The sequence below is a fragment of the Platalea leucorodia genome, assembly GCF_965183815.1.
Source record: "Platalea leucorodia genome assembly, chromosome: 12".
In the NCBI taxonomy this organism is placed as follows: Eukaryota; Metazoa; Chordata; class Aves; order Pelecaniformes; family Threskiornithidae; genus Platalea; species Platalea leucorodia.
The window spans coordinates 3,085,060-3,110,230 of NC_138834.1; the positions used below are offsets into that span (position 1 = coordinate 3,085,060).

A 25,171-nucleotide genomic window follows, 5' to 3' on the forward strand; every position below is an offset into this window, starting at 1 on the left:
CTTGGGAAGCAATGGATTATGGCTTATATTTTAATATCTGTTATTTATTTCAGCTAGACTATAGTACTAGGTGTATACCTGAGGGAACTGAAATGCGTAAGCTTCATTCACCCTGCATCCTTGCTAATCTCACTGACTCAAAGAGACAACTCCTCTTTGTTTCCCACCAGGGGATTCAGACAATAAATAATCAACAGAGAGAAATGGCAGGGCATGGGTACGGCGGCGTCTGGGGAGGCTGGGCGATACATTCTCCACTCAGCCCCTTCTATCCATCTTCATCAGCTCGGGGTAGAGAGATAAGCGGTCATTTTTTGCTCCTTATGTGGCCAGGCTGCAGGTAAAGGTATCCAGAACAGTTGCACCAGAGCTTTCTCCGTTCCTCCCTGCCTGGCGGGTAAGCGGCTGAGAGGCTGTAGGAGCCCCGGGCGAGAAGTGCATGTGCCGTGCTCACATCCACTGCCAAGGGCGGCAGTGGCCTCTGTTGCTAAATAAAAACACGTTTTGGTTAACAGCCAGACTTACCAAGGCATCCTGTGCTAAGACTTGTGTCTTATTCTCGGCTAAAATGTCCCTGGGGCCTCTGCACGAGGTAAGTCGGTGCGTGTTTGTGGCTGAAGGCAGGGCAAAGCGTGTTTGTGAAGGGAGAACTGCTGCGCTGAAGTCAGTGAAGCCTGCAGGGGCTAGATTAGAAAAAGAAAAGAACAATTGACTGAGTCACAATCAAAGTCTACGTTTCCATAATGAGAAAATAATTGTGTTTCCATGCCTTTTTTTCTGTTGGTATTGTGCATGTGGGTAATTTGTTTCCTTTTCTTTCCCAAAGGTAATGTTCAAATCCTCACATAAAAGGCTCTGGTGTGGAATAGGTCACCTGAGATGCTTACTTGTGCTAAACGTGTATCAGATTTTTCTGGCAGTCGCATTTAAGCTATTAAAAGTTTTTTAGTTGATTTGGAGAGCTGATACAGCAACTCCCCACGTATACAGCACCAAACACAGCCAGTTGATACAACAGATTTTTGTTGAAGTTTCAGCAACAAGCACTAGGTTGAATTAGTCCCTATGATAGAGGTCACCACCTTATAATTTGTCTTCTGCGTAATGGTTCCAAGAACAGTGACGTTATGGGGAAGGACGTGGATATTTCTGGCACCTAAATGTAGGTACCTAACAGCCAGCTGCATTCGCCTTGGACTCTAGATCTAGAGTCGATGTGAAGAGAGAGGGGTTCACCCCCAGCGCAGGTAGATCGGGCGGTCGTTCTGCATCGTTGGATAGTGCCCATCTCCACCTGGGGAACACTCTACATACAGCATCTGAAAAGAAGCAGTTGTATCACCTTAAAACAGGGAAAAAAAAAAGAAAAATCACGTAATTGTTTTTCCTCCAACTCTCCCAGGTCTGGCAGTGCGGAGGAAGCATGGAGGTCTTACCCTGTTCTCGCGTGGCACACATTGAACGCACAAAGAAACCCTACAACAACGACATCGATTACTATGCAAAGCGCAACGCCCTGCGGGCCGCTGAGGTCTGGATGGATGACTTCAAGTCGCATGTTTACATGGCGTGGAACATCCCCATGGCTGTAAGTACAGGTCACGCCCTCTCCTGAACAGAAACGCTCCTCGTTAGCTCTTTGAGGTGAAGGATATTACTGCAATTGTATGAAGTGGGCTAAGCTTGGGGCAAGAGTGCTTTCATGGCGGTGCGTGCTCAATACGGAGAGTTCTGCCACATAAACTTGCTTCCTCAGTCTAAGTTTTGGTATGCGCTCAGGAGCGGTGACACAGATTTATAATTTAACTAGAGCACGGTGTTTCAGGTTTATGCGCTTCCTCAGAAGAAGTTATTAATTTGGGATGCCATTAAACTTCGAGGTGTTCATACGCTACAGTGGTGAGGACTACAGAAATGCCCATAAATAAATATCATCATTCATCATGAGACTCAGTAGACCTCACCAGCATAAAAACAAAGTATGCGATAAAAGAATCGCACATTAACTAGCTTTATTGTCTACAGGCTGAGAGTTGCGTTGTGGACACATTCTGTTTCTTACTGTGCATACGAATTGTAGATGGCATGTGGGGACCTCTAGGAATCCATGTAATATAAATATTAGATAAACTGTAGGTTCAATTTATCACTTTATTCTGCAAGTGTATCACATGCTACATCTCCACTGAGCATAATTCTTCGAGAGAAGAGGTATGTGTTATATCCCAGTCAGGTGGAAGCTGACTGCTGCCGTACCCTTTAGTGGTATTTGCACCCAAATTATTCATGTGAAGGGGCAGAGGGAGAGCAGCTGAGGGGAAGCATACTCCATTCTGTAGGTAATGATGGTTTAGTTAACCCTTATATGAGGGGTTTGTTCAAAGCTGATTGAAGTAAACGGAAACAGGAGTCTTCCTATCAGAACAGGAATATATGCCAACCCAGCAGCGTCTTTGTGAATATTCAGTTATGACCTAGAGTCCACCAAAGTCACGGGAGTCTTGTCGAAGACTTCAGCGGATTTAGTCTTTGTCCTAAATACCTACTTGTACTTTGGTACCTAGGTAACATTTCAAAACCCATCTTTGTTCATTCCTATTGTAGTTTTGAAAATGCACGTACCTAAAGGAGCAATGTTTCATTCTTCTCCATGTGATGTCTGAAAATGTCAGATGTTTGCACGTGTCCGAATTTCGCTTACTGCGGTTCAGTACTGGACGTTCTGTGCAATGTTAAAAGTTAGGTCTTTATGATGTGTTTTGGTGACTTCTTTTGGCATGAGAGGTAATTGCAGGGAATTATTTTGCCTTAACAAGGCAGTACTGCATAACTTCTTTCCCACACAAGATTTCCGTGACAGTAGGAGGAAGACAAAGCAGCATCCATCTAAGTTTTTAGGGGCATTTTGACCGCATCTGCATCCATTTGATAAAATGTTAAGTTTCAAATAGGAGAGGAGAAAGAAGTAACCTTGGTAAATTTGTTTGCTTGATGCCTTCTGCAAATGAGTTCTGAGAAAAGACAAGACATTTAAATAAGCATTTACACCAAAACATGATTTTCTTTAATCTCTCTGAGATTACTTATTGATGTAGTTTTCTGCACTGAGCTATACAGCAGTGCTTTAAAAGAAAAAAAAAAGGGGCACATCTACATTAAGAGACATAAAATCAGCATAAGTACTGAACATTAAAATTTTCTTTCCATAAAATAAATTGATTGACAAAATGTGCACCATAAAAATAACCCCATTAGCTCTCAGGAAAAGGAAGCTAGTGTTAGTGTTCCCAGAGTTATTCCACTGTAGCGTTCAATCTAGATGAGTAACAAGTCCTGTACTGTTATAAGCCATAAGAAAACACTTCTGCGGGAGAACTAGAAACCTTACTGCCTGCTTAAAAAGTATATGTCCACATACTAAATTCTGTGGGCAGCTCATTCTTGTACCGTCGCAGTGTCACCCGCACGCGGTGACTGCGGGTAATACAGAAGTAAGCACAGCATCTTCACAGCTGCTCTTGTGGTCTGTAGCAGTGGCACCACAAACGGGGCGTTGTATCGCCTCGTTTGAGAATAGGGGAGAAAGGAGGCAAGTAAAACGCGTGTGTTCTCCCATAGCAAAACCCATCCAAATTAACCCTTTCGTAACTCACGCCATCTTTTTGACAACTTGCTCCTTTCCAATGTATCGAGGACCTGTGCATAGCGTGTATCCTGATTAGTGGATGATCTTTGGACACGTTTGCAAGATCGTCTTCCTATAACCTTCATCAGCAGGTCAGCATAGCTTTATTTTAGCTAACCAAATATTCGGTATGCCCCTGCTTATGATCTATCCCTGGACAGTTTTAGTGATAAAGGAATCTTATATCGAATGATTTGTTGCACCGAGCGCCTCCAAGAATTGCTCTCCTTCCACGTAGCCTGAAGTAGTACGTAAATTAACATTCATTTGAATGGATGCTGCATAGAGAGCTCATGACAAAGTATGCATCAGCAAGCAGCAGTGAGCACAGTAAACTCTTTATGTGGCAAACAGAAAAACCTGTTCAGTATCACACTCGTATTCTCTCCTGAAAGCTAGGCATCTGCTGGGGATTCTAATAAACCCTGAGAGATTCGCTGCTGTCTTGTAGGCCTGCATTAGACATCATTTGTAAAACGTACGGAAATCTTTCTGGAGGAGGTGTACGAGGCACTTGAGACAGGTCTGCACAAACTCCCCACTTTCAGTCCACTTGGTTCATGCAGTGTCGGAAAAGACTTTTAGATGAGGTAACTCATTGGCTTAATCTTGACCTGTGATGATTTATAATGGTTTAAATCAACAGACACTAACTCAGGACCTGGCAGTTTTTAAACAGCTGGTTTTGACCATATTGGTTTGACTCTTCCAGCCTGTGTTTTCCATGGGATTTGTATTCAAACATGAATTAAATTCTGAAGTAGAATTATAAAGAAGTTTTTGAGTTTAACTGCATTTTCTGGCTCAAGTCTGCAAATGAGCTCCAGTTCCAGTAAAAACTGAGTGCTGGTCTATGCAAACGTTTAATGGAGCTTAATGACTTTTTGAGCAGCTCTGCTTTGAAGTTTTAACAGATCTGTTCTGATCTCATTTACATTAGTGAACACCTAGGGCTGTTACTAGTGTAAACCATGATCGAGTTGCCACACCTTAGATCAGAATTACCGCCTAAATTCCTAGCAAATCTGAAAGCAAGAGAGTTGAGGTTTGATTGTAAACATTTAGAATTGCTGTAAGTAACAACATTCTTATTGTATTCTTATTATTTTGATTTATGTTTGTTTTTTGCTTGTTCGTTACCCTTCTTTTTCCACTGACTTTCATTAATATTTATTGTCTGCTCTCCACAGCAGCTGTTTGATGAGCTGCTACTTACAAAAGAGAAAGAAGAGAGGGAAATACAGCTTGGTATACAAAATGAACTCCAATTTGGTTTCAGTAAAGAAAACAACCGTAAAGTCGATGCAGTGAGATTTCTTTCTTCTTTTGCTGCTTTGTAGAACCCAGGAGTTGACTTTGGAGATGTTTCCGAAAGAATAGCTCTACGACAGCGACTGCAGTGCCGGAGCTTTAAGTGGTACTTGGAGAACGTCTATCCTGAAATGAGGGTTTATAATAATACAGTCACTTATGGAGAGGTACTGTCTGTCTTTGAAAATACATCGTGGCTGCATTAGAGCAGGCCTTTCATCTCAGTGGCGGTATCGGGATGTACAGAGCAGTTTCACGTCAGCCCAGTAGTAGCAACAGAAATGCCCTCCCCTACTTCTAATCAACACTAGGAAGTGTGGCTTTGAGAAGCACCGTCCCTCTCCTCAGAGCATATCAGATGAAATCATTCTCACTAACGATGATACACAGCCTCCTTGGCTTTCATTTTAAAATAGAGCAGCTCTGAGAACATAAATTTAAGGTAATAATTTTCCCAAATAGGGTGCCACAGAGATCATCAAGAGAACATCAGCAGTCAAGAGAGCTAAAATAATTACAGTTAATGGGAACAGTTAAGTTTGCTGAATTGTTTTTAGGTAAACAACCACCCCTTTTTTGTGTTTTGCCAAACTATTTGAAGGATTACATTCACTTTATTAGTTCATTTTTGCAATTCTCCTTGTTCAGGATAAAAAGCGACATATCCGTGTTCGGATTATGAGGTGAGGCTACCATTTGGCTGGTCTTTATCTCATCATGAAAAAGTCATCAGAGGAAAAACAATGTTGCTGCTTTGTGCTCAAATTGTGTATTTTCATTTCCACTTGTGTACAGTATTGAGTGAGACCTTGGAACACCTACTCTGAGGTAGCTGAGTGGATAGGGTACTTAACCCTAACAAAACGCTGGCTCCAAACGTGTTAGAAATGCGGAGACGTTCCGGTTCACCTCAGCTGTCTGGATCATTCCTTTCTTCCTGTGACCCAATGAAATCTCCCACGTGTGCTTGACCCCGCTCTTTAAAGAAGTCAGGCGTGCCTTCTGTAACTCTTTAAATCTATATCACAGGCCTGTAATGTAAGGACTGCTATCACTTGTGAACTGGGGTGGATTTCTAGGAGCTCTCGTGCTGCATAATGTTTTTAAGATTCTGTTTTAATTGTCCACATGAACTACAATTAAATCCAAAGGCAATATATTTTCACACAAGACAACTAAATGGACATTCTTCCTTTCTGTTCCATTTGGTTGACTTCATATAAAAATAAGTCAGGCACTTCAGATATTGATACAAAGTGCAAGTTTTATTGCATAATATCACTTTGCATCCTAATATAACTATCCCTGGCGGTAACTGAGGGAAGACATTTAGGAAATTCAACAGGAGCTATTAGTAACTGTCAGCTCTGAGGAGGCTGCTAACTGCGAAGAACATCGGCAGTACTGCCAATGTTGTGTCAGTTCTACCAGCCGGTTAGCAGGCTGGGCTCTAAAACGAAGTTTGTCTCTGTTGAGTGGTCGCATGAAGGTGCTCGAGTCAAACAGGACGCTTAGTGATGCAAGTATCTAATTCATTAAAATTTATAATGAAATGGAGCCACACAAACTATTTAGCTAGTATGAACTGGCATAGTTCCCTTTCAGTCTTACATGCCCATAATGAAAAAACTAGAGGCTTCATCCTAAATGACATCAAGCTTGTTATGAAATACCTTCTCTTCTGGTTATTTTCCTGGAGGAGATGTCGTCTGGATTTTAGTGAGTTTAAGTGAAAATAGAGTTTAAGGGAAAATAGATGTATTGAGTAGAAGTGAAACAGATAGAAACAGTAGTAAAAATATATTTCCTGGTGACTCAATTCACATTTTTTTTAATGCCATGTCATAAAGCTGTCTTCATCATCTTTAGCCTTTATAGTACTCGAGTCATAAAATAAACCTCCTGAAATTTAGCTGTTGGTGAGCCCCCTTATCCGATCCCTGTTATGCTCGTTCACTGTACTATGAAGGATTATTTACCCGTTTTCCTGACACCTCATGCAGCAGCTATTTCTATATTATGTGGGGTGGCCAGACAAATTGTTCACAGCCTAAACCACAACTGACCTGTTGACTGTTTCAAAATGTCCGTCTAAATAACCTCTCGATTGAGATACCTTTAAAATTTTCCTATGTCCAAAATATGTGTGTAACACTTCTGGCCTGAAGAGAAAGAAAGGCCTGGAATTTCACAAGAGCTCCAGCCCAGTTTTATAGACTTGTAAACTTTCTTTCTCTGGGCAGGCACATGAATTTTTGACTTGGTTGGTTCTCTGAACCCAAACTTTAAATACATTGAAAGCCTTCCAACGCCGGTCATCATTGCTGTATCCTTCCACAATAATGTGCTTTACAGCACTTCTGTACATAACCATATACTATATTCTCAATTCAAATAGAATTGTTTCATATGCTTTTTTGGTTTTGTACGTGTAGAAGGAGCAAATAAAAGGGTGCCACATCCCCTACCAATCCTGGGTAGTTCCTGTGCTGTTTGGTTTAAGTCATATTCTCAACATATATGGTCAAAATGTATATTTACACAAGGGTAATTTGGAGCAAAATTTGGCCTGGGTTTCTTAAAGTGCATTTTATGGGGTTTTGATCCTTGAGTAATTGCTGAAAATATAACTCTGACACAAGGTCTGTAAAGACAGCAGGTTGTCCAAATAATGTCTTTTCCTGGAGCAAATTCCCTATTGGCATCCTGTCATATCTGGAGAATAAGCATGTTTTTCTCAGAGAAGAATAGTTTTACATACTAGTTGTTTCAATAGCTGTAGGGCAGCTAAGATTTAGCTGGATTGGACTTGCATCGTACAGATTAATTTCTAATACAACTGTTTTCTTTCTGATCTGGTTATAGGTGCGTAACAGCAAAGCTAGTGGCTACTGCTTAGATCAGGGAGCCGAAGAGGATGACAAAGCAATCCTTTATCCGTGCCATGGAATGTCCTCTCAGGTAAACGGCTAAAAGCCCATAATTAATGAGAAACCTTTAACTTAAAGCATTTTCAGAAGAAACGTAAAGTAATTTGGTGCATTTGAGTTGAGTTTGGCAGTATATTCCTGAGTTGCAAAGGAAAATATCTGGCTTTATTGCAGTCTTTTTGGGTGCCCTTTCCAAGGTTGTTCAGCACGTGAATCTATACACTGAAGATGCCAGTAAGGAAAACAGAAGAATCATGATAATTTGTTTTAATAACAGAGCAACCCACTGAAGATTAATGAATTTAGACGGTTTGTTTGAGTGAGTCCTCTTCCCGTTTTGACTTTAGTTATTCTAGGAACAGTCCGTCTTTAAATGAGCTGGTCATTGGTCCAATAGGCTCCTATGCAGAAATGATTTAGCAAGCTGCTGATTTGATTCCCCAAGTAGGCAAAAAGTTAAGCACATATTTAACATCAACTTCAAAGGGAATTAAGAATATCTTTTAATACCTTTCTAAAATAGAAGATTTCTTTTTTGTCAGTCCCTGCGCATATTATTATTTTCTTACAGATGTCTGGAGATTTTCAAATGACATTTCTTCTTTCCATGCTCATAGTGACATTGCTTGTTTTTTAAATACAAGCTGGATATTATTTAAATGCAGGACTTGAGCTTCTTCTGAAATGTAATTCTAGTTTCTTTTGAAGTACCATCTGAATCAAAACTATGTTAATGGACGTTGTCACGCATAAATAAACTCTGACCTTATCACGGACTTAACAATTATCTGAAGTTCAGTCATACATACATTGATGGGGAGTCCTGGCTCGTACATCAGCGTGGAGGCATAAAAAGAGTTGCAAAATATAAATACCGCCTATTGTGCTTAATTGCAAGCTGGTGAGGAGTCATATCTCATTAGAGCCAAGCAAGATAGACAGTAACTCCTGCTGACGAGATGTCCACCTTTGGCAGGATCACTATGGAACACTTGACTGGCACTTTCCTAGTAGAGGCAGAAGGAACAGCCTTGAGTAAGGTAACAAAATAGTGTCGCTTAATTAGATGCAAATGAGCTTTTCAAGAAGACTCTAGTTAGAGACGTCAAGGCACTCAAGAGTTCGGTCTCTTGCTCCATTCTCATTCTGACCAGAAAGTTGCAAATTTAAGTCCTTCCAGAAAGTCCCTTTGCAACATCTAATCTCCTATCATAGTGCTAGTATTGAGAAGAATAATGAAATAAATGGTTCTAACTGTAATTTATTTTGCAATTTAAGTCCTTAACCTACTTGTTTACCTCCATGACTGCTATTTCATAGAACACGCTTTGACTTCCAGAAGAAGAAAATAGAGGAGGGCATAAGTTACTGTGACTTTATTTGAAGGAAGTACGATGTGCCCAGCATCTCCTGACTAACTCTTGTAAATTTGGGGGCATAAAGTAGCTCACCTCTCAGCATCCAGCTCTGACTAATTTTTTCCATTAAGGAGCAGGTCATTTTCCCTTTAGTACGATGTACATACGTTGCCTAGTAGATGATGCCTCTTGAATTGCAGGCCCTAGACTAGACACTGGGCACCTCTTCGCAGGTGCAGATAACAAGACACAAAGTATTTACTGCCCAAAAAGTTGAAGTTGGGTCACAACCAGTTAAATTTCCTCTGGCTCACTTCTGCTACAGGTCTTCAGTATCCCGTCTATGTGAATTTTCTGGAAAAGCCTCAAAAGCTGTTTTTAGACTTCACATTACAGCCACAAGCTAGAGCCCTTTTGTTACTAGCATTGTATGAACACGTAGAAAGAGAAAGCCGCTACTCCCAAACCCTTAAAATCCAAAGCATCTCCTACGTGTGAGAATTATAAAAGTATGGGAAAGGCAAAAAGTCAATCTACCAAATCATCCTGCAGCACTTTCCATTTCTTTTTTTTTTTTTTTTAAATAGGAAAAAGGAAAAAAGTTTTCATTCTGTAAGAAACACCAAGCAGAAGGCAGAGGTGATGTTTCATCTAAGTTGAGACTCATTTCACAGACAAGCATGGGTTGGAGCCACTCAAATGCAGCCAAGTTAATTAATGATTACACAGCTGGAAAACTTCTATCATCTCACCACAATTTACAAAATTAATTCAGTATGAGAACCACAGCTGCACAAACCTTAATCAAGGATATTCAAGCACATAGCATGAAAGGTGTTGACAGCAAGCGTTTTAATATATTAAATAAACATTTTTAAAGCCCCTCTTCTAATCAGCCTGGGTGAGCATAGTTGTCTGTTATGTTTAGCTTTCAGTTTCTGACATTTTTCTTCTCAAGCATAGGGCATAAAATACCCCTACTGAGTTGAGATTTGGGTTAGTTGTACATGCCCACTGAATATAAACGAATATAAACATGGAACTCATTTTCACCAGTTAGGTTATCACTGGTGCTTGATGTGTCCTACTGACGTGAAAGCCTCTCGCTCTTCAGCTACGGTCTTGGGTGTTTTTTTTTTCATAGTCTTCAATTCTGACAAGCAAATTACCAGTGATTTTAGTATACACATGCTTCCACTGAGACCAACAGAAGCCAGTCAAGTGTTTAAAGAAAGCTGAGGTAGGAATAAGATTACTGTTCATCTGTGATAAAATGTTCTTTTCTTCTACTCCTTACCCTTCTATTTCCCTTGCACATTGCACACTCTGGTGTTGTCCTGCATTACCAGTGAAAAATAAAACCACTCCACAGCTACTGCTCCATCAACAAAATGCCTCTCCCTATGTGTGTTCTCAAGATCAATTTTTACCATGATAAATCACATCTTTTCAATGACATCAGCTTTTAAATTTCTTCATTCAAACAGGGACAAGATCTTTTATGGATGCTCTGGAATGCATTTAGCCTGAGCTTACACCAATTTAGCTTAATTAATTTGACTCGAGCTAAGTCAGTGTAAGCTAACAGTTAGGAATACCCAGATGAGGTTATGCATCAAAGTTGATTTCAAAACGCACTTTACAGAAAAGTAGTGTCATTCTTTTTATGCGTTCATGAGATCTGCAGTTTGAATCTAATCCCTTTCAGGAAAGGTGCTTTGCAAATACTGCTGGGAGAGCAGCAGGGCTAGAGAAAATTCAGAAACAAAGCAATACATTGGGGGTCTTGAACTCCCTTGCCTCTGCATGTGGTTTGTCTTGTACAATCACCTGTAAAGCCCATTGGTTCTACAGCACTGCTAATACCCTGTTGTTGTAAAACAAATAGAAAAAGGAGGGGGGACGGATGACACAACCCCCCAAAAGTGGAATGTGTTGTTCTGGAAGCTTCTTAGGATGGTTATAGGACACGCAGGCTTTGAGCCATCTGAGAGCACTCGTACAGCCTCAGTGGAAATACTCGCTGTCTCGGAGTCCGTCTTGACCGCTGTGATATGGAGCTGATTATACGGTACGTGAAAGCAGAGGAGAAGTTAATAAAATGGCATCCTGGGATAGAAGGGCCCCGGCGAACAGCCTCCTTCTCCGCCCGCCTCTCTGCCCCTTTCACACCAAGAGAAGGAGGAGGCACCGCAGCTGTGAGAGCGAGAACTCCCTCGGCACTGAGATCAAGCAGAAAGAGGGGCGATCTCGACGTTCGGATTCCTGGAGCTCGCAGCTACACAAACAGATGGAGTAAGAGGAGATGAAAGGCTTTACTTAAACCGTTGCTTGAGGGCAGGTATTTCACGTTTTGCTTGGTAGAGCTATGGCTTTCAGGTTGCACGCTGGGTAGCAGGTCTGATCGCTCGGAGCAGGGTGGATGCAAAGGTAGTTTCTTAACTCGCAGGATGTGGCAGGTGAGGTTCTGTAACAAACAACTGTTTCTTTTGTGGTCTCTTTATCTTACGATGACAAGTATTCTGGAGATTTAAGGTATTTCGGACTGCCGTATAGCTCGCTGTTTCGATTTCTGTGTCAGCTTGCAGCTCCCCTTAACCCGCAGGGCTGAAGGATCATTAAAGATTTCGTTTTGCTTGGAGAACAAGAGCGAAAGGGAGGGGTTAAATTTAGCGTGGAAAGCTGCAGGACCTACCCGTGTAACTGGTTCCTCCAAACCACTGCCTGTTGTTATTTTGTGCTTTTTTTCACTTGAGTGGAAGTTAGCAGGAATGGATTTTCTGAAGTCAAATCCTTCAATTAAAAGCTGGCATTTACTTATCACATTGGTGCTCCTGGAGGATCACCTTCCATAGGCAGCACTGCTCACTGGTTTTGAATCAGATATGGTGGTTTTGATGAACAACCTTTGACATCTCTTCCATTCTGCGCAGATTTCTGAATGTTAAAGGGAAAAGCATCCTACATTATCATAGGTACAGCAGATACTATCAGGATTAGATCTTGGCATATTTAATAGAGGACTTAGCATCAATGTCGTTTATGTGGATCCTTCAGCTCTCCTCAGATAGAAGAGACAAACCGAGCAGAGGTCCATCCTCCCGTGATGTATAAAACTGTTTCTGTTCTGCAGCTTGCAATGGGAGTACGTGGATACGTAAGGCTCTCAACCATCAGGACTTGCACAGACTTTTTTTTTTATGAATGGGATTGAATATCGCTTAACCAAGGGGGCTTCATCATTTGATTTTGGCTGGCTGGCACTGGGAATGGAGTTGGCGTGAGGTATCGTGCCCGCGGCTCTAATGCAAATGCGGAGGTTATTTCTGTCTCCGCGTGGTGGTGGTACTGAGGATCCAATCTGAACACGGCAGGTGTCCTTTTCACCGTTCCATTGACTCCGTATCCCAGTTCCTGCTTTCTAGTCTGCAGTAATAAGCAACTTTAATGCTTATTTTATTTTCACAGTTTATGTTGTCTCTAGAAATTTATGACATGAAGTCTTTGGAGGGGGAGATGTTATTAATCATATAGTAGTTTCTTGAACCTTAATTTCTGGTCTGATTTTGCAGAAGCAGGCACTAAAACTTTACTATGTAATGTGGTCTAAACTGAGATAATTTTGCGGGTGACTTTTTTAGAATTTTATTTTATTTTAGGATGAGCCTAAGTTTTTATGGCTGTTGGAACTCTTGGCAGAAAGTATGGATTCAGGAAAATTAAGCCCATGATATTTTGTTTGTCTTGTCATTGTATAGATGGCGGTTTCCTGCACCGAGCCATCTCCGATTCTGTTGAGCTGTCACACAACTGCCACTTCCAATATCGGGGGTAGTTCAGAAGAGTCAGTGTATCTTCCACTTCCAAGGCCTAAGCAGAGGCGGTAGTTTCTGCTTGACAGGCTGCCGCGTAGCAAAGTCTTTCCCAAGCACGTGGCTGCTGCGACGCAGAGCACATGCAATTCTGGCTACTGAGATTCTAAAGACAAATAATATTTTAGACCATTTTAATATCAGTACAGAAAATGCTGCTCATTTTAAACCACAGGGAAAATTGGTCCTATGCTACAGAGGAGGTAGCCCGCTATAAACAGTGGCTCTGATTCTCCAGACAAGGCAAAGCCAACGGGGTTGCTAGGCGGTATTTGGGGACCTGGAGAGGTATAATAGAGACTGCAAGATGAACACATTTCGCAGTCAGTGTTTCAGCCCTGCCTGCAGTTCATTTGAACTCTGCTGAGTACCCATTGGAGATGGGAAGTGTGAAATACACAGCCAGGATTTACTTTAAAAAAAAAAAACGTTTGTGGGTTTTTTTCCCCCTCCTTTATATGGGGAAAAAAGGAAGTTAATTTGTCTGAGCTGGCAGTCCATTCGTATTTTGAATCACTTTGCTTGCTTGAGCTTCCTTTACGTATGCCCCCCATACCCTTATAGTGAAAGGCCAAAAAAAAGAAGTCTCTTGATTTAGTGCGTATAGCCAGCGCCTTGGCAGTGACAGTGTCCGCACCAAGGAGAATCCTCGTGCGGTTATCCCCCTGCTCTCTCCGATGCAGGCTCTGCTCTCACTCTGCCCTTCCCATGGTTGCTCTGAACAGAAGTGGCAGGTGGGAAGATGAACACAGTTTGTCAAAGGGAATCTGGTCTGGGAGCAAGCGGACCATGCTCTTTTTACCACCAGCAAGATATGATTATTCACAGCGTGATTCTTCCGAGGTTAATAAGGATGGCAGCAGAAAGCTAGACTCTAATTCGAGGTTTTTTGATTGACTGCTAATGGTATCTCCCGCACTGGTCAGTAGCATCCAATAAAGGCAGGCACTTCTGACCTTCCTTCCCTTTCTCGTTAAGTAATTTCAGCACATAACAGCAATAAGACCAGGCAGGCAGTGAATGTCCTGGGCGATAATTGCATTTCTTCAGGGGCTAACATCTTCGCCCTGCAGCGTCCTGCGGCACGGCATACCAGCCGTGTCGCCGGCTCCGTTCTGCAGGCTGCTGGCCCCTGGGTGCTGCACTTTACTTCTAGGGCAAGAGCGGCAAAATATTACGCCGGTGTAATGACTCTGGATTTAAACACAGAGGACGTGAGAAGTAGATACGTCGATTTGATGTACTGGCCTGCTGCCAAATTAACATTGTGCATTTTCACTTTAATGTGCTTTGAAATCTCCCTCAGTAGGCTCTCCCTCAACTATCTAGGAAGTAGCAGTAATTAAGGAGATTACTTACTAATTTTTGCAACTTATAAATGAGGATTCCATCACTCTCAGAGTTATCTCAGTGCAATGTGATACAGAGTGAGCTGACAGAGCCCCTCTTCCCTCTAAATGAGCATCCTAAAACCACCCTTAAGGCTTTGAAGCTTTACTAGAATACAGATTGAAACAAATTGCAGTAGAGAAAAATCAGATCTGGAGGAGGCAGAATAAAGAGTTTGAAACCAACCTTCCTTCATCAAGACTGTGTTCCTCATGCCTGCTGCCATCCAGCAGTTTTCAGGGGCTTCTTGGGTTGAAAGAAACTTTTCAAGGTCCCCAGTGTGTCCCTAGGAAAAGCTGGGGTTTTTTTCCTCCAGTGCCTTGAGATGTGAGCTTCTGTCCGCCGCCTGCCGTCCCAGGAGCCCGGGGGCTCCGCGCTGGCCGCGTCCCTCCCGACGCGTGCCGTGCCGGGGCTGTGCCGTCCCGGCGAGCTCGGAGGAGCGGCGGCGCCCTGATCCCAGGCGTAGCAGCGGGAGAAGGCAAGGGGCAGCCGCCCGCTGCTTACAGACAAAGGCTGCTCTAGGCACAGCAAAGCAGTTCTCTTCCATCACATATCTGTATCGTGACAATTAGTCCTGAGCAACAAGAGCCACCTACAGATAGTCTTTTACGTCTTTAATTATTTTCTCTTGGTCCAATATTAATGTAATAAAATATATTCTGGCACACTGAGATTACAAGAGACCAATTTTTTTTACCTCACCTTCTACATAGGGATTTTTTTTCCTTGAGGGCCATTTTACTGTGAATGACTTGAGGCAAGTGAAATCACCACTTAAAATAGAAGAAAGGTTAAAAAGTTACACTCCTGTAAAAATTAACATGAATGATTGTGCCTGCTTAAGTTTTTTTATTAAAAAAAAAAAAACTCTAAAATAATAAATGGCCCTCACCTGAAGCCTCTAATTACAGCCGGTAGCGTTTACCACAACACTAAATTGCAGAACAGTTAAGCCTCACACACAACTGAAATATCAGAGCGTGATTCTTTATTATGTAGGCCTGAAGCATATGTTAGCAAATTTGCTGCTATTTCCCTCATGATTTCTTTTTTCCTCTCATATTTTTGGATACTAGGTGCATGATTGGATTTTTTCAGCAACATTTATTTACAAAAACTAATTAGACTTGTTGCTATCAATAGCCTCTAACAGAGCTCTTAAGAACAAACCTCATGGCAAATAGACACTGTGTCCTTGTTAAATCAGCTCCTGCTGAGCGGGTATGATTTACATATTGATTACTTCACTTTCTTGATTGCCCTTTTGCAGTGAAATCGTGGGTAGGGAATGGTGGGGAGGAGAGGTGTGAAAGAAGGGAATATCGTGCCCTACGAGAGACCCTGTGTTGGTAAAACGAGTTTCCCAGCTTTGCCCTCGAGCAGCGTGCGCCAGGCCGGGGAGGCCCCAGCAGGGCGCAGGGCTCCTCGCCAGGGCTCGCGGCAGAGGCCGGCAGGGAGGGCAGCTGCGGCGCGGCCTCGCGTCCCCGCGCCGGGCTCCCGGCGCCTGCGCTTGACGTCCTCCCTTTCCGTTCTTCCCCAGCTCGTCCGCTACAGCTCGGAAGGCGTCCTGCAGCTGGGGCCGCTGGGCTCCACCGCCTTTCTGCCCGACTCCAAATGCCTCGTTGACGACGGGAAGGGCAGGACGCCGACTCTGAAGAAGTGCGAAGATGTCCTGAGGCCCGCGCAGAGGTTCTGGGATTTCACGCAGGTACGGAAGAGCTCAAGGAGCCTTGCAGAGATAAACTGGAGAGGAATGCTGCTCTAGAGGATATTTAATGAAAAACACGGAGGTCTTTAAAGGACTGGTCTAGGGATTCTCCCTTACGCCTTCTAGAAATAGTCAGATATGTTTTCTGTCGGTCACGTGCTACCCAGGAATTTTCTTATATTATTACTAGGGATTTGGGGGTATGCTTTCTAGGAATTTTTAGTTATCCTTTCTTGGAATATGCTCAATTTCTGTAGTGATTGTCAAGCACATACTTGTACTTTTTTCCTGAGTGTCTAGGAAGTTTTGTTTCTAGAACCTTTCTAGGATTTTTCTAGCATCTTTCTAGGAATTTTCAGATCCAGAGCTTTCAAATAATTCTTAGGGCTTTCGAAAGCATTCTTAAAGTTTCTGGGATTTCCCATATTTTGGGGTCTGTAAGGATTCTCCAGTGCTTTTTAGAGATTTTCTAGTGATTTCTGGGGAATTTTCTAGCAATTCCTAAATCTAGAATTATCAAGAAATTGTTTTGGCACTTTGTATGGATTATCTAGCTTCTCCTAGGAATTTCTCGCACTTTCTAGGGACTTTCATCATTTGATATACAGAACTTTCCAGACATTTTATAGTGCTGTCTAGGAATTTATAGATGTAGCACTATTTTTCTTCTAGTCTTTTCACCGTTTCTATTCCTTCTTCTAATCCTTCTTTTCCTTTTTTTTTTTTTTTTCTTTTCTTTTCTCAGAATGGTCCAATCATCAGCAGAGACACTGGCCGTTGCCTAGAAGTAGAAATGTCAAAGGATGCAAATTTTGGGCTCAGATTAGTCGTACAAAGGTGCTCGGGGCAAAAATGGATGATTAGAAACTGGATAAAACATGGCCGCCATTGACTGCCGGGGCTGAGATGCTGCCTCTCCTGCCGTTGTCCATCGCTCAGTGTGCCATATCTTGCAAGGCATTTGTCTTAAAGCAAACTAGTTTGAACAAGACTTGGCTTTCAAGAGTCCTCCACAGTTGGGCGTTCAAAGGCAAAAAAGAAGAATGAGAAAAAGAAAAGCAGACACGTACATGCCCTGTTTGACTCTTCCTTGCTCCGGTAGATGACCTGGGAAGCTTAACAAGAGTTTTCTGTTGATTTGGAAATCTTGTGAAGATCAGAACACAGCAGAAAAGTGCGTTCCTTTAAGCTCTCCTAGAGGAATTAATAGACTGATGTTTCTGTGATGAGTTGAAAGGCGAGATCTCAATACTGCCTCACAAAGAGAGTTCTCTGATGGGTAGCTTTTTAGCTTTAAGTTATTGACTGGTGCACAACTCCTATGGTGAATAATCATGTGCCTTTTTATTGTACTTCATATAAAAGGGGACTGGAAAAATCCTACCTTTTCAGCATGTCTGGTTCATTGTAACTAAAGAAGATCTGTAAATAACACTGGAAATATAATGTAATAGATGATAAATTTCAAGGTTGATTGTTTAGGAGTCTCTATTTCTAGAAAGAGACTGTTCCGCAAATGTTTACAGCTGGTTCTCAACCTTCAAGCTGCTAAAGAGCAGCATTTTGGAGACCTCTTCTAGTTAGACACAGGTAAATGTTGAATAGGTAAAATAGCCACATGCTCCATTATATTGCCGCATTTTGCATTTCTTGACTGTAAAGGCATCACAATCTAGCACTTGCGTATTTAACTCTTTCGAGGCAGTAAACGTCCTAGTAGATGGATGAAGTTCTAGAGGTCTCGGCTGGCCCACAAGCCCTGGGTACGTAAGTGCAAGGCTGCCGTCCTGCAGTGCCGTACCTGCAGGTGCACTGTTGTGCTCTTCCAGAACCTGCCTGGAAGCTGGATACTCGTTACTCCTGACGATGAGTTGACTGAGTTAGGTGCCGTCTGTGGAATTTAACAACTTGAATCTTCCATTTTGTTACCCATCCTGTGAAATGTCAACTGTGAGCAAATACGCTTTGTGAGCGCTGTCGAGACAAATCTGCTGAACAAACCAACCAAGTCTTCTCAGTATTTGAGAAACAAACAAAAACCTAGCGATAAGAGGGCAAATTAGAGCAAGAAAGAACTAGGCAGCATACAGAAGTACTGTTACTCTGAAATATAAATATTTTACTGTAGTTGACCTGTTGACAGCGTCTTTGTGAGCCTGAACTGAATAACGTATCCAGTGGTTCACGCAGTATCTGTGCGCAGGCAGCCAGAGCAATGACACAGCCGTATCCAAAAGGCTGCCAGAGCTGATGACCGCTGTCAACGTCAGCCGGCTTTGGGTGTGGGTCCGTGGCAGACGGCTTTTCATTGCAGAAGATTCAGTCATTCTGAAGGAGAGACAGAGACGGTATCTGTTAACTTCACTGTTTAGTATTTTATAGTAATTTAAAAAAAAAAAAAATTGTTTTGTTTTACTGAGCTGGGAAAATAGGTCATTGCAGCCACTGCGGTACCATGAATCTTGGTGATCTGTTTCTTGAAGAGCTTTTGCCATTCCTATTTCAAGGCATGCTGAACAAAATAAAATGGAAACAAACTTAATTTTTCAAGGGCATGATATGTAATAAAATATTTACTTTTAACTTGTCAACTCTTGGTTGGTATCCAGAGACCATATCACTATATTTTTTGCCCCAATTTTACTTTTGAAACAGAGTGTGCAAGATGTAATACAAAGCCAGTCCTCCCGGAGTTCATTTGTGGCTAATAGCTGATCTTTGTTTCTGTCACATGGATCAGGTTATGCATGAATATATACAAAAGAATAATTCTGGGTGAGATTCTAAATATAACAATGCTTAGAATTCCATGTTTATGGTTCGTTGAACATGACCTCTTGAACAATGTCGTAAGACCTGCAGGGAGAGGTAGCACCTTTAATGAAGCAAGCGATACAGTGAAAAGTCATGGAGGAGCGCAGTGTTCAAGCCTTCCTGCTGGTCTTAAACAGGTAGGAAGCTTCAGGCTAAATATAGATTGGGAAGAGTTGCCCTGCATTTAACCTCCGTCTGTTAACCTGTAAGACAATTTAAAAGCACAGCTACCATCTCTGGAGCAGGTGTTGAACGCTTGGTACAGGAGCTATTTGTAAGTGACTTTTCATCTTCTCTCCAGTTACAATTTAAAAGGGAGAAGTTGTATGAAAGCTGTATTCTTCTTTTGTTTACTCTGATGGAGTTTTACTCCGTGAAATATTTGGCTGAGGGAGGTGAGAAGGGAAAATTTACCAGGTGAGCTTTTTGGGGAGTAAAGTCACAGGTCATTCACAACGTCTGTAGGCTTTCCAATTCATAAGTGCTAACTAGTTTATATGAAGATGGCTGGCAGTTGAAAGTAGTTCTGTATCGGTGTGACTACTAAATGCCTGACTATTAGAGTATAGTTACTGTACTCAACAGAAGCAAATACGCCACGTTTTTGGGGGGGGGGGATTGCCTTTTGAATTTTTTGAATTGCCAATCTACACTTGATCCTTGGTTAGAAATGGGGGAGCGAGCCTTTCAAATCCTGGGTAAATGAAAAAGGAAGACTGAATATTTGGAGGAAAACCAGGTTTTAAATTTACTATCCTAAAAGGAGTGTTGCATGTGCGGTTTAGGAGCTTTGAAGCTGAGAAGCCCAGACAGATCTGCATTTACTGGCAAAGATTGCAAGCATGACAACCCTTCGCTGACACCACTGTAACGAAGGCGAACCGGTTCTCCTTGGAATTCCGCTACCGCACGTTTTCAGTGCCCGGCACAAACACCCGAATGCGGCCGCTCCGCCTGACTGAGCGCTGTCGGCCCCGGCCAGCGCTGCGCGCGGAGGCCACGGGCTGCTGAAGGCTTGCAAGGACCAGATTTTCAGGATAAGAAGGAAAGCAGATTTTTGTGATAGTTAAATGGCTCTGAGATTTAGGGAATAATATAAAAGAATTCAAATAACTCTTAAAGGTGGAATTGCTATTTTCTGTGATTGTCTTTTTTTTAAGATTTACTGAAACAATTTCTTATATTTGAAAAATACATCTGTTGGCTTCTTTTTACTTCAGTCTTTATCCGTCTGAACCACTGCTTTGGCTGTGGTATTAACCTGGTGACTCCGCCTGTGAGAGAGAGGGTCTTAAATATTCTCTCATAAAAGGAATAATAATTAAAAAAGCCTTGAGTATTATCTGTTTTAACCAAAGTCTATGGGTCTCTTGTCAGTATTTTACCCCTTAGTATAATCTGAAGTCCTGCTTAATGTTGTTTAAAATTTTCAGTCTCGTTTCCCACAGTGCAGCAGTCCAGATATTATGAAAAGTATTTAATACAGTGAAATATGGCTTGTAGAGAAAATTCGGATCAGAATCTTCAATTGTTATTTTGTTTGATTTAGGGGATTACGGAGTTAAATACTAGGTCCTCAGGCAGAAGAACAGAAGGTGATAAGGAACCTCAGGGCTAGTACACTGCTGTCAAAGGCCAAACCAGTAAAAAAATACTTTTCTAAGCATGTCAAGATCCCTAAAAATCAGTTTGAGTCCTGTGGGGAAAAAAGCCGTATCTCCCTTGAGAGCTATATATTATTTTCCAAGCTGAATTTATTCTTGGCTTGATTAAAGCCATTTGTTGCTCAGCCAAGATTGTCCTGTAGCTTTATTGGCTCGGTGGTTCCTGAGGCACGCTAACCGCCGGCGGACAGCAACGAAGAGAAAGAAGAGCTAAAAAAGGTGGTGTTGAAGGACCCAGCGGATTCCACTGCAATGACATGAAGATGTGTATTGTCCTCATCCACGAGGCATGAGAAATCTTCAGGACTGTCCCACAACCAAACAGCTGAACTGTGGTTCCACAGAAGTGATTTAAGACAAAAATATGGAAACAAACAACAGTTCTTCGTACGTATTCTGAAAGCGTTGAACTATCTATCTCACTTCAGTGAATAATCCGGGGCTTGGCACGTCTGAAGATCAGGCCTTCGCAGTCCTTTGGAAACCGTTTACGTTCCTCTTCATCAGCCCCTCCTTTTTAAAAACTGTGGCCTAGTGGATGAAAACCTCACTCGCCGTGTGACAAGGGGTGTAATCTGTCTGACACGGGACAGCTGCAATTTTAAGTACTTAAGCCAGAGCTAATAAGATTTAATGAAATAGCACCAGTCCTAATCTGTTCTTTAGATCAATTACACAGCATGTAATTCCTTCAGTAGCCAGTATTCATTTGAAATGGTTCGTTAACAGCCATGCTAAAGCACGTTACGGCCTGTTTCGGGACCCAATGAGTTGGGCTGTAAGAAGAACCTTAATAGAAGGTGGAGTTCAGGGGGTGTTTGGCATATTATTATCCAGTTAGGAAACAGATACCTTTGGTTTTTTCGTGAAAGGCTTTGGGAGGAAGAACAACTGTCAGAATTCACTTAATTGAAAATGTTTCTAGCAATGATGTTCCATTTTTGACTGCTATTTTGACTGCCTGCTGCTTACTGCTAATCAAAGTCGAGCATGAGGTCATGCCACAGATAAAAGATGGCATTGCAAGTTAGGGGAACTAGCTAGTAAGCTGGCTGGAAACCAAGGAATCGTCAGGTCTTCACATGTCCCTAGATCTGGTTGCTACCAAGGTAAACTTAATACTATGTTCTCTCTGGAAAGAATCCCAAACTTAACACGTTTTTGTATTGCTTCCTTGGGAATACCTATTCAAGAGACCACTGCAGCATGTACCTCTAAATCTTATTTTTGCAGATACAATTTGATTTTGTATGTGTGACATGAGTGGACCTGAGGTGCGAGCTGTAATTACTGAATGCATGGAACATACATAAATTGGCACCGTGATGCAGTATGCGCACCGCGCGTTTATAGCTGCCTGTGGGGTACCGAGGATATTCTTGAACCGCGAACGCGCTGGGTGAGTTCTGCCAGAGATGGCATCTGCCTGCCGAGGGAGCGGACACTGAAATCATGCGGCTAATAATTCTCAGTGAATTTGGCACAAAGCACAGCAGTGTTTCCATCTTCTAAAAAATGTAGTGAATTAGCTTCAGGTTCTCTCGGAACAATCTCCCTATTTTACTCTGATAACTGTTGAAAATACCTTGTCCCTATAAAGACGTGGGACGCTTATGCCGTGGGAAGACTTTAGCTGCGTCTTTACAATGCGCCAGCCATCGAGGGCATTAGAACAAGAGATTTACGGTGACCTCTGTGGTACGTTGTAATGGGGTTTGGAGTGGTTTCACAAAATACATTGACTTCTATTACAAAAGCGTTAACAGTATGTAACTAAAGGTGTTGAGTTTGTGGGTTGCCTTAAGTAAAAACAAAGTTTTCTTTGGCCAGGAATATTGACTTACAGATACCCCAGTGAAGCGCTATATGGCAACCTGATTTTGAAGAACAGAATTGCTGAATCAAGAACGTTCTTCAAAGACGTACAGAAGCACTTATTACTTTTCATAGGCTTACAGTTTTCTATCGGCCATCAACAAGTATTGCCCAGTTTTCAAACTCTTTGTAATAAGTTTAATTTTAAAAAATAACGCAGCAACTGGAAGGCAAGTTGTGACTGCAAATGATTTTTCATTATGTGGCGCATTATCAAACCAATTTGTATTTACACTTGAGAAGTTAATAAATTACTATGCATTTTACTGCTGACATGAGCTGCATTTTTTATTATTGTATATGTAGACACCTTGTATTTAAAGTTCAAAGTTGTCCCACAAAGGAAAACTAGAACAGGATTTGAACATTTAAATGGCACGTGATCTGCTCGGAAGGGCAGTGCGCCCGTTTCCGCGATGAGCACCGCGCCCTCTGCGGCAGACCGCGAGCGGTTCCGAAGGGACGGGCTCTGCCTGTCGGAGGGGGCGCGTCGCCACGAGCTCACGAGGGACTTGGCCTCTGAGCGTGCGCATCCCAAACCAGGCCGACAAGTACAGATCACGACTGCGTTGCGACTGGCAGTCCTGAGGGAGGGCTGCTCTTGCCATCCCAGGGCAAAGACATCCTTGTGTGACGCTTGCGGGGACCAGTCCGCGCAGCAATACAAGCTCGGTTCCTGCATGGTCCCGTGGGAGTAGTAAGTGCTCCACAAGAAGCATTCAAACATAGATTAAAAGAGTCCCCATAAAAAAATTCTGACCTTGCATTCACCATTCCTGGAATCATTGAACCACGGGGAAAAATATGCTGTTGAACCACAGACAGGACGCTGATGATGGAAGTGTTCTCTTTCCAGGAGTTTTGCATTGGAGCTATGTTGCAGCAATCCAAACGTGTAAGAGCAGAACGGATCTCTCATCGCGGTGTTGCTGTTGTAAAGAACCAACGAAACAGAACAGCTTACACTTCCCAAATTGCCTAGTGAAGGCAAAGGACGGACGGATCTTCCGCTCCCTGTGACCTGACCTGTATCATCAGAGCCCGGGTTTGCAGGTGATGTAAAATGTCATTGCTGTGCTGCAGCCAAGGAAGCTGTGGGAACCACAGTAATTCATACCATCCATAGACCTCGTCTGGCGCAACTGATGGTATTGCTCTTGACTTGATCTTTTTTCTGATTCCAAAGTCACTTTTATCTGCCCAAAGGCAACAGAAAGGGGCTATGAAGCGCTTATGAACTCCCTTCTATGCTGTCATACTTCTGGTAGAAGTCTCCGCAGCCCAGGATCTCATCACTGAAAACGGTCAATAACTGATGTTTACAAGAATGAAATAATAGGAGAGAGAGAAAACATAGAATGATCCTTTCATCAGGTATCTGCCCCTAATTTCAAAAGGTAAGGACTTCCCAAGCCAGAGGCTACACGCGCCTACCCAACCATTCGCTTTAATGACGACTGGGCCTGCCTGTATCTACTCCACTTCTGCCTCTGGATGTCACAACGTCCTCTTGTAACAGATAGCACAATTGCTGCCAGTCAGTATCGCTGCTTTTCATTCCACAGGATGCCCTGTCGTCCTCTTATGGTGAAAAACTGTGAACAACTGCTGCCAACTCTTCTTTTAACACCCTCCTTAGTTTGACCTCTGTCATCCTCTTTTAAAATACATTTCAGAACCGACTGAGCGTCATGCTTTTTTTGTAGCACTAGCAAACAACTTCATAAAAGCAGAAGCAGATGCTCCCTGTCATATATTGGATTGGGTGATAGCAGGGTGAGAACGGATCGGGTTCTTGAACTGCTCGGCAGTATAAAACATACAGTACTGGGTTTAGCATGGATTTTGGATCTCAGGCAGGCTGCTTCTCCCCTGTTAGCGTGTCTGCACAAAGTCTGCTGTTTGTAATCAAAGAGCAGGGAGCTTCTGAGAAAGGATCTGACACCCTCTGTCATTCTGCGAGAAAGAACTCCCCGCCCTGCTCCTCCCGCTCGGAGGGGGCCGTAGGGCCGCCGTGGCTTGCCGCTGCGTGACCGCACCGGGACGTGCGTCCCTGCTCCTGACTCTCTTGCACACCCCTGGTTCGGCTGAATTAACTGGGTGAGACCTGGGTGCACAAGCTGTCTCCTTCCTGATCGCTGCAAGGACGGGGACTGCGTCAGTCGGAGAGCAGCCGTTAAGGGGCTCCCCGCTTTACGCAGAGGAAGCGGGGCTGGCTGTAGTCTTCAGGTGGGCAACGAGACACGCGGCCTCAGAAGGAGCAGCCTGACCTGGCTGTTCTTGGCAAATTCAGCTCCATCTCCAGGATCAGTCTTTTTTAGGGTGAGGCGTTTCTTTGTCAATCCACACTGAGGCCACTGCGTAGAAGTGCTGCTTTGTTGCTAGCCGAGGTATTCTGGGGGCTTAAATTTCCTGATATAATCAAGCCAGCATTTCTTGGAAGGAGAAACGTCACCTTCGAAGGTACCATATGCTTGCTAGAATGAATGTTCTGTGAATAATATCCAGCAAAATTAGGTTCATATAAATATTTTGTCAACAGTTCTGCATCTGACAACATTTGTA

At 42.8% G+C, this 25,171-nt stretch overlaps 1 protein-coding gene across 1 annotated transcript in view; it reads left to right on the forward strand.

Moving 5' to 3' along the window:
- Positions 1–17,145, forward strand: part of GALNT9 (polypeptide N-acetylgalactosaminyltransferase 9) — a gene marked incomplete at both ends in the record, with an annotated part of 156,935 nt that extends 139,790 nt beyond the window's left edge. The window contains 5 exons of the mRNA XM_082324928.1: positions 1,403–1,588; positions 5,026–5,163; positions 7,862–7,957; positions 16,086–16,253; positions 16,999–17,145. Of these exons, the coding sequence (XP_082181054.1) occupies positions 1,403–1,588; positions 5,026–5,163; positions 7,862–7,957; positions 16,086–16,253; positions 16,999–17,145 (735 nt within the window). The remainder of the gene's footprint in view (positions 1–1,402; positions 1,589–5,025; positions 5,164–7,861; positions 7,958–16,085; positions 16,254–16,998) is intronic.
- Positions 17,146–25,171: the final 8,026 nt, after the last annotated feature.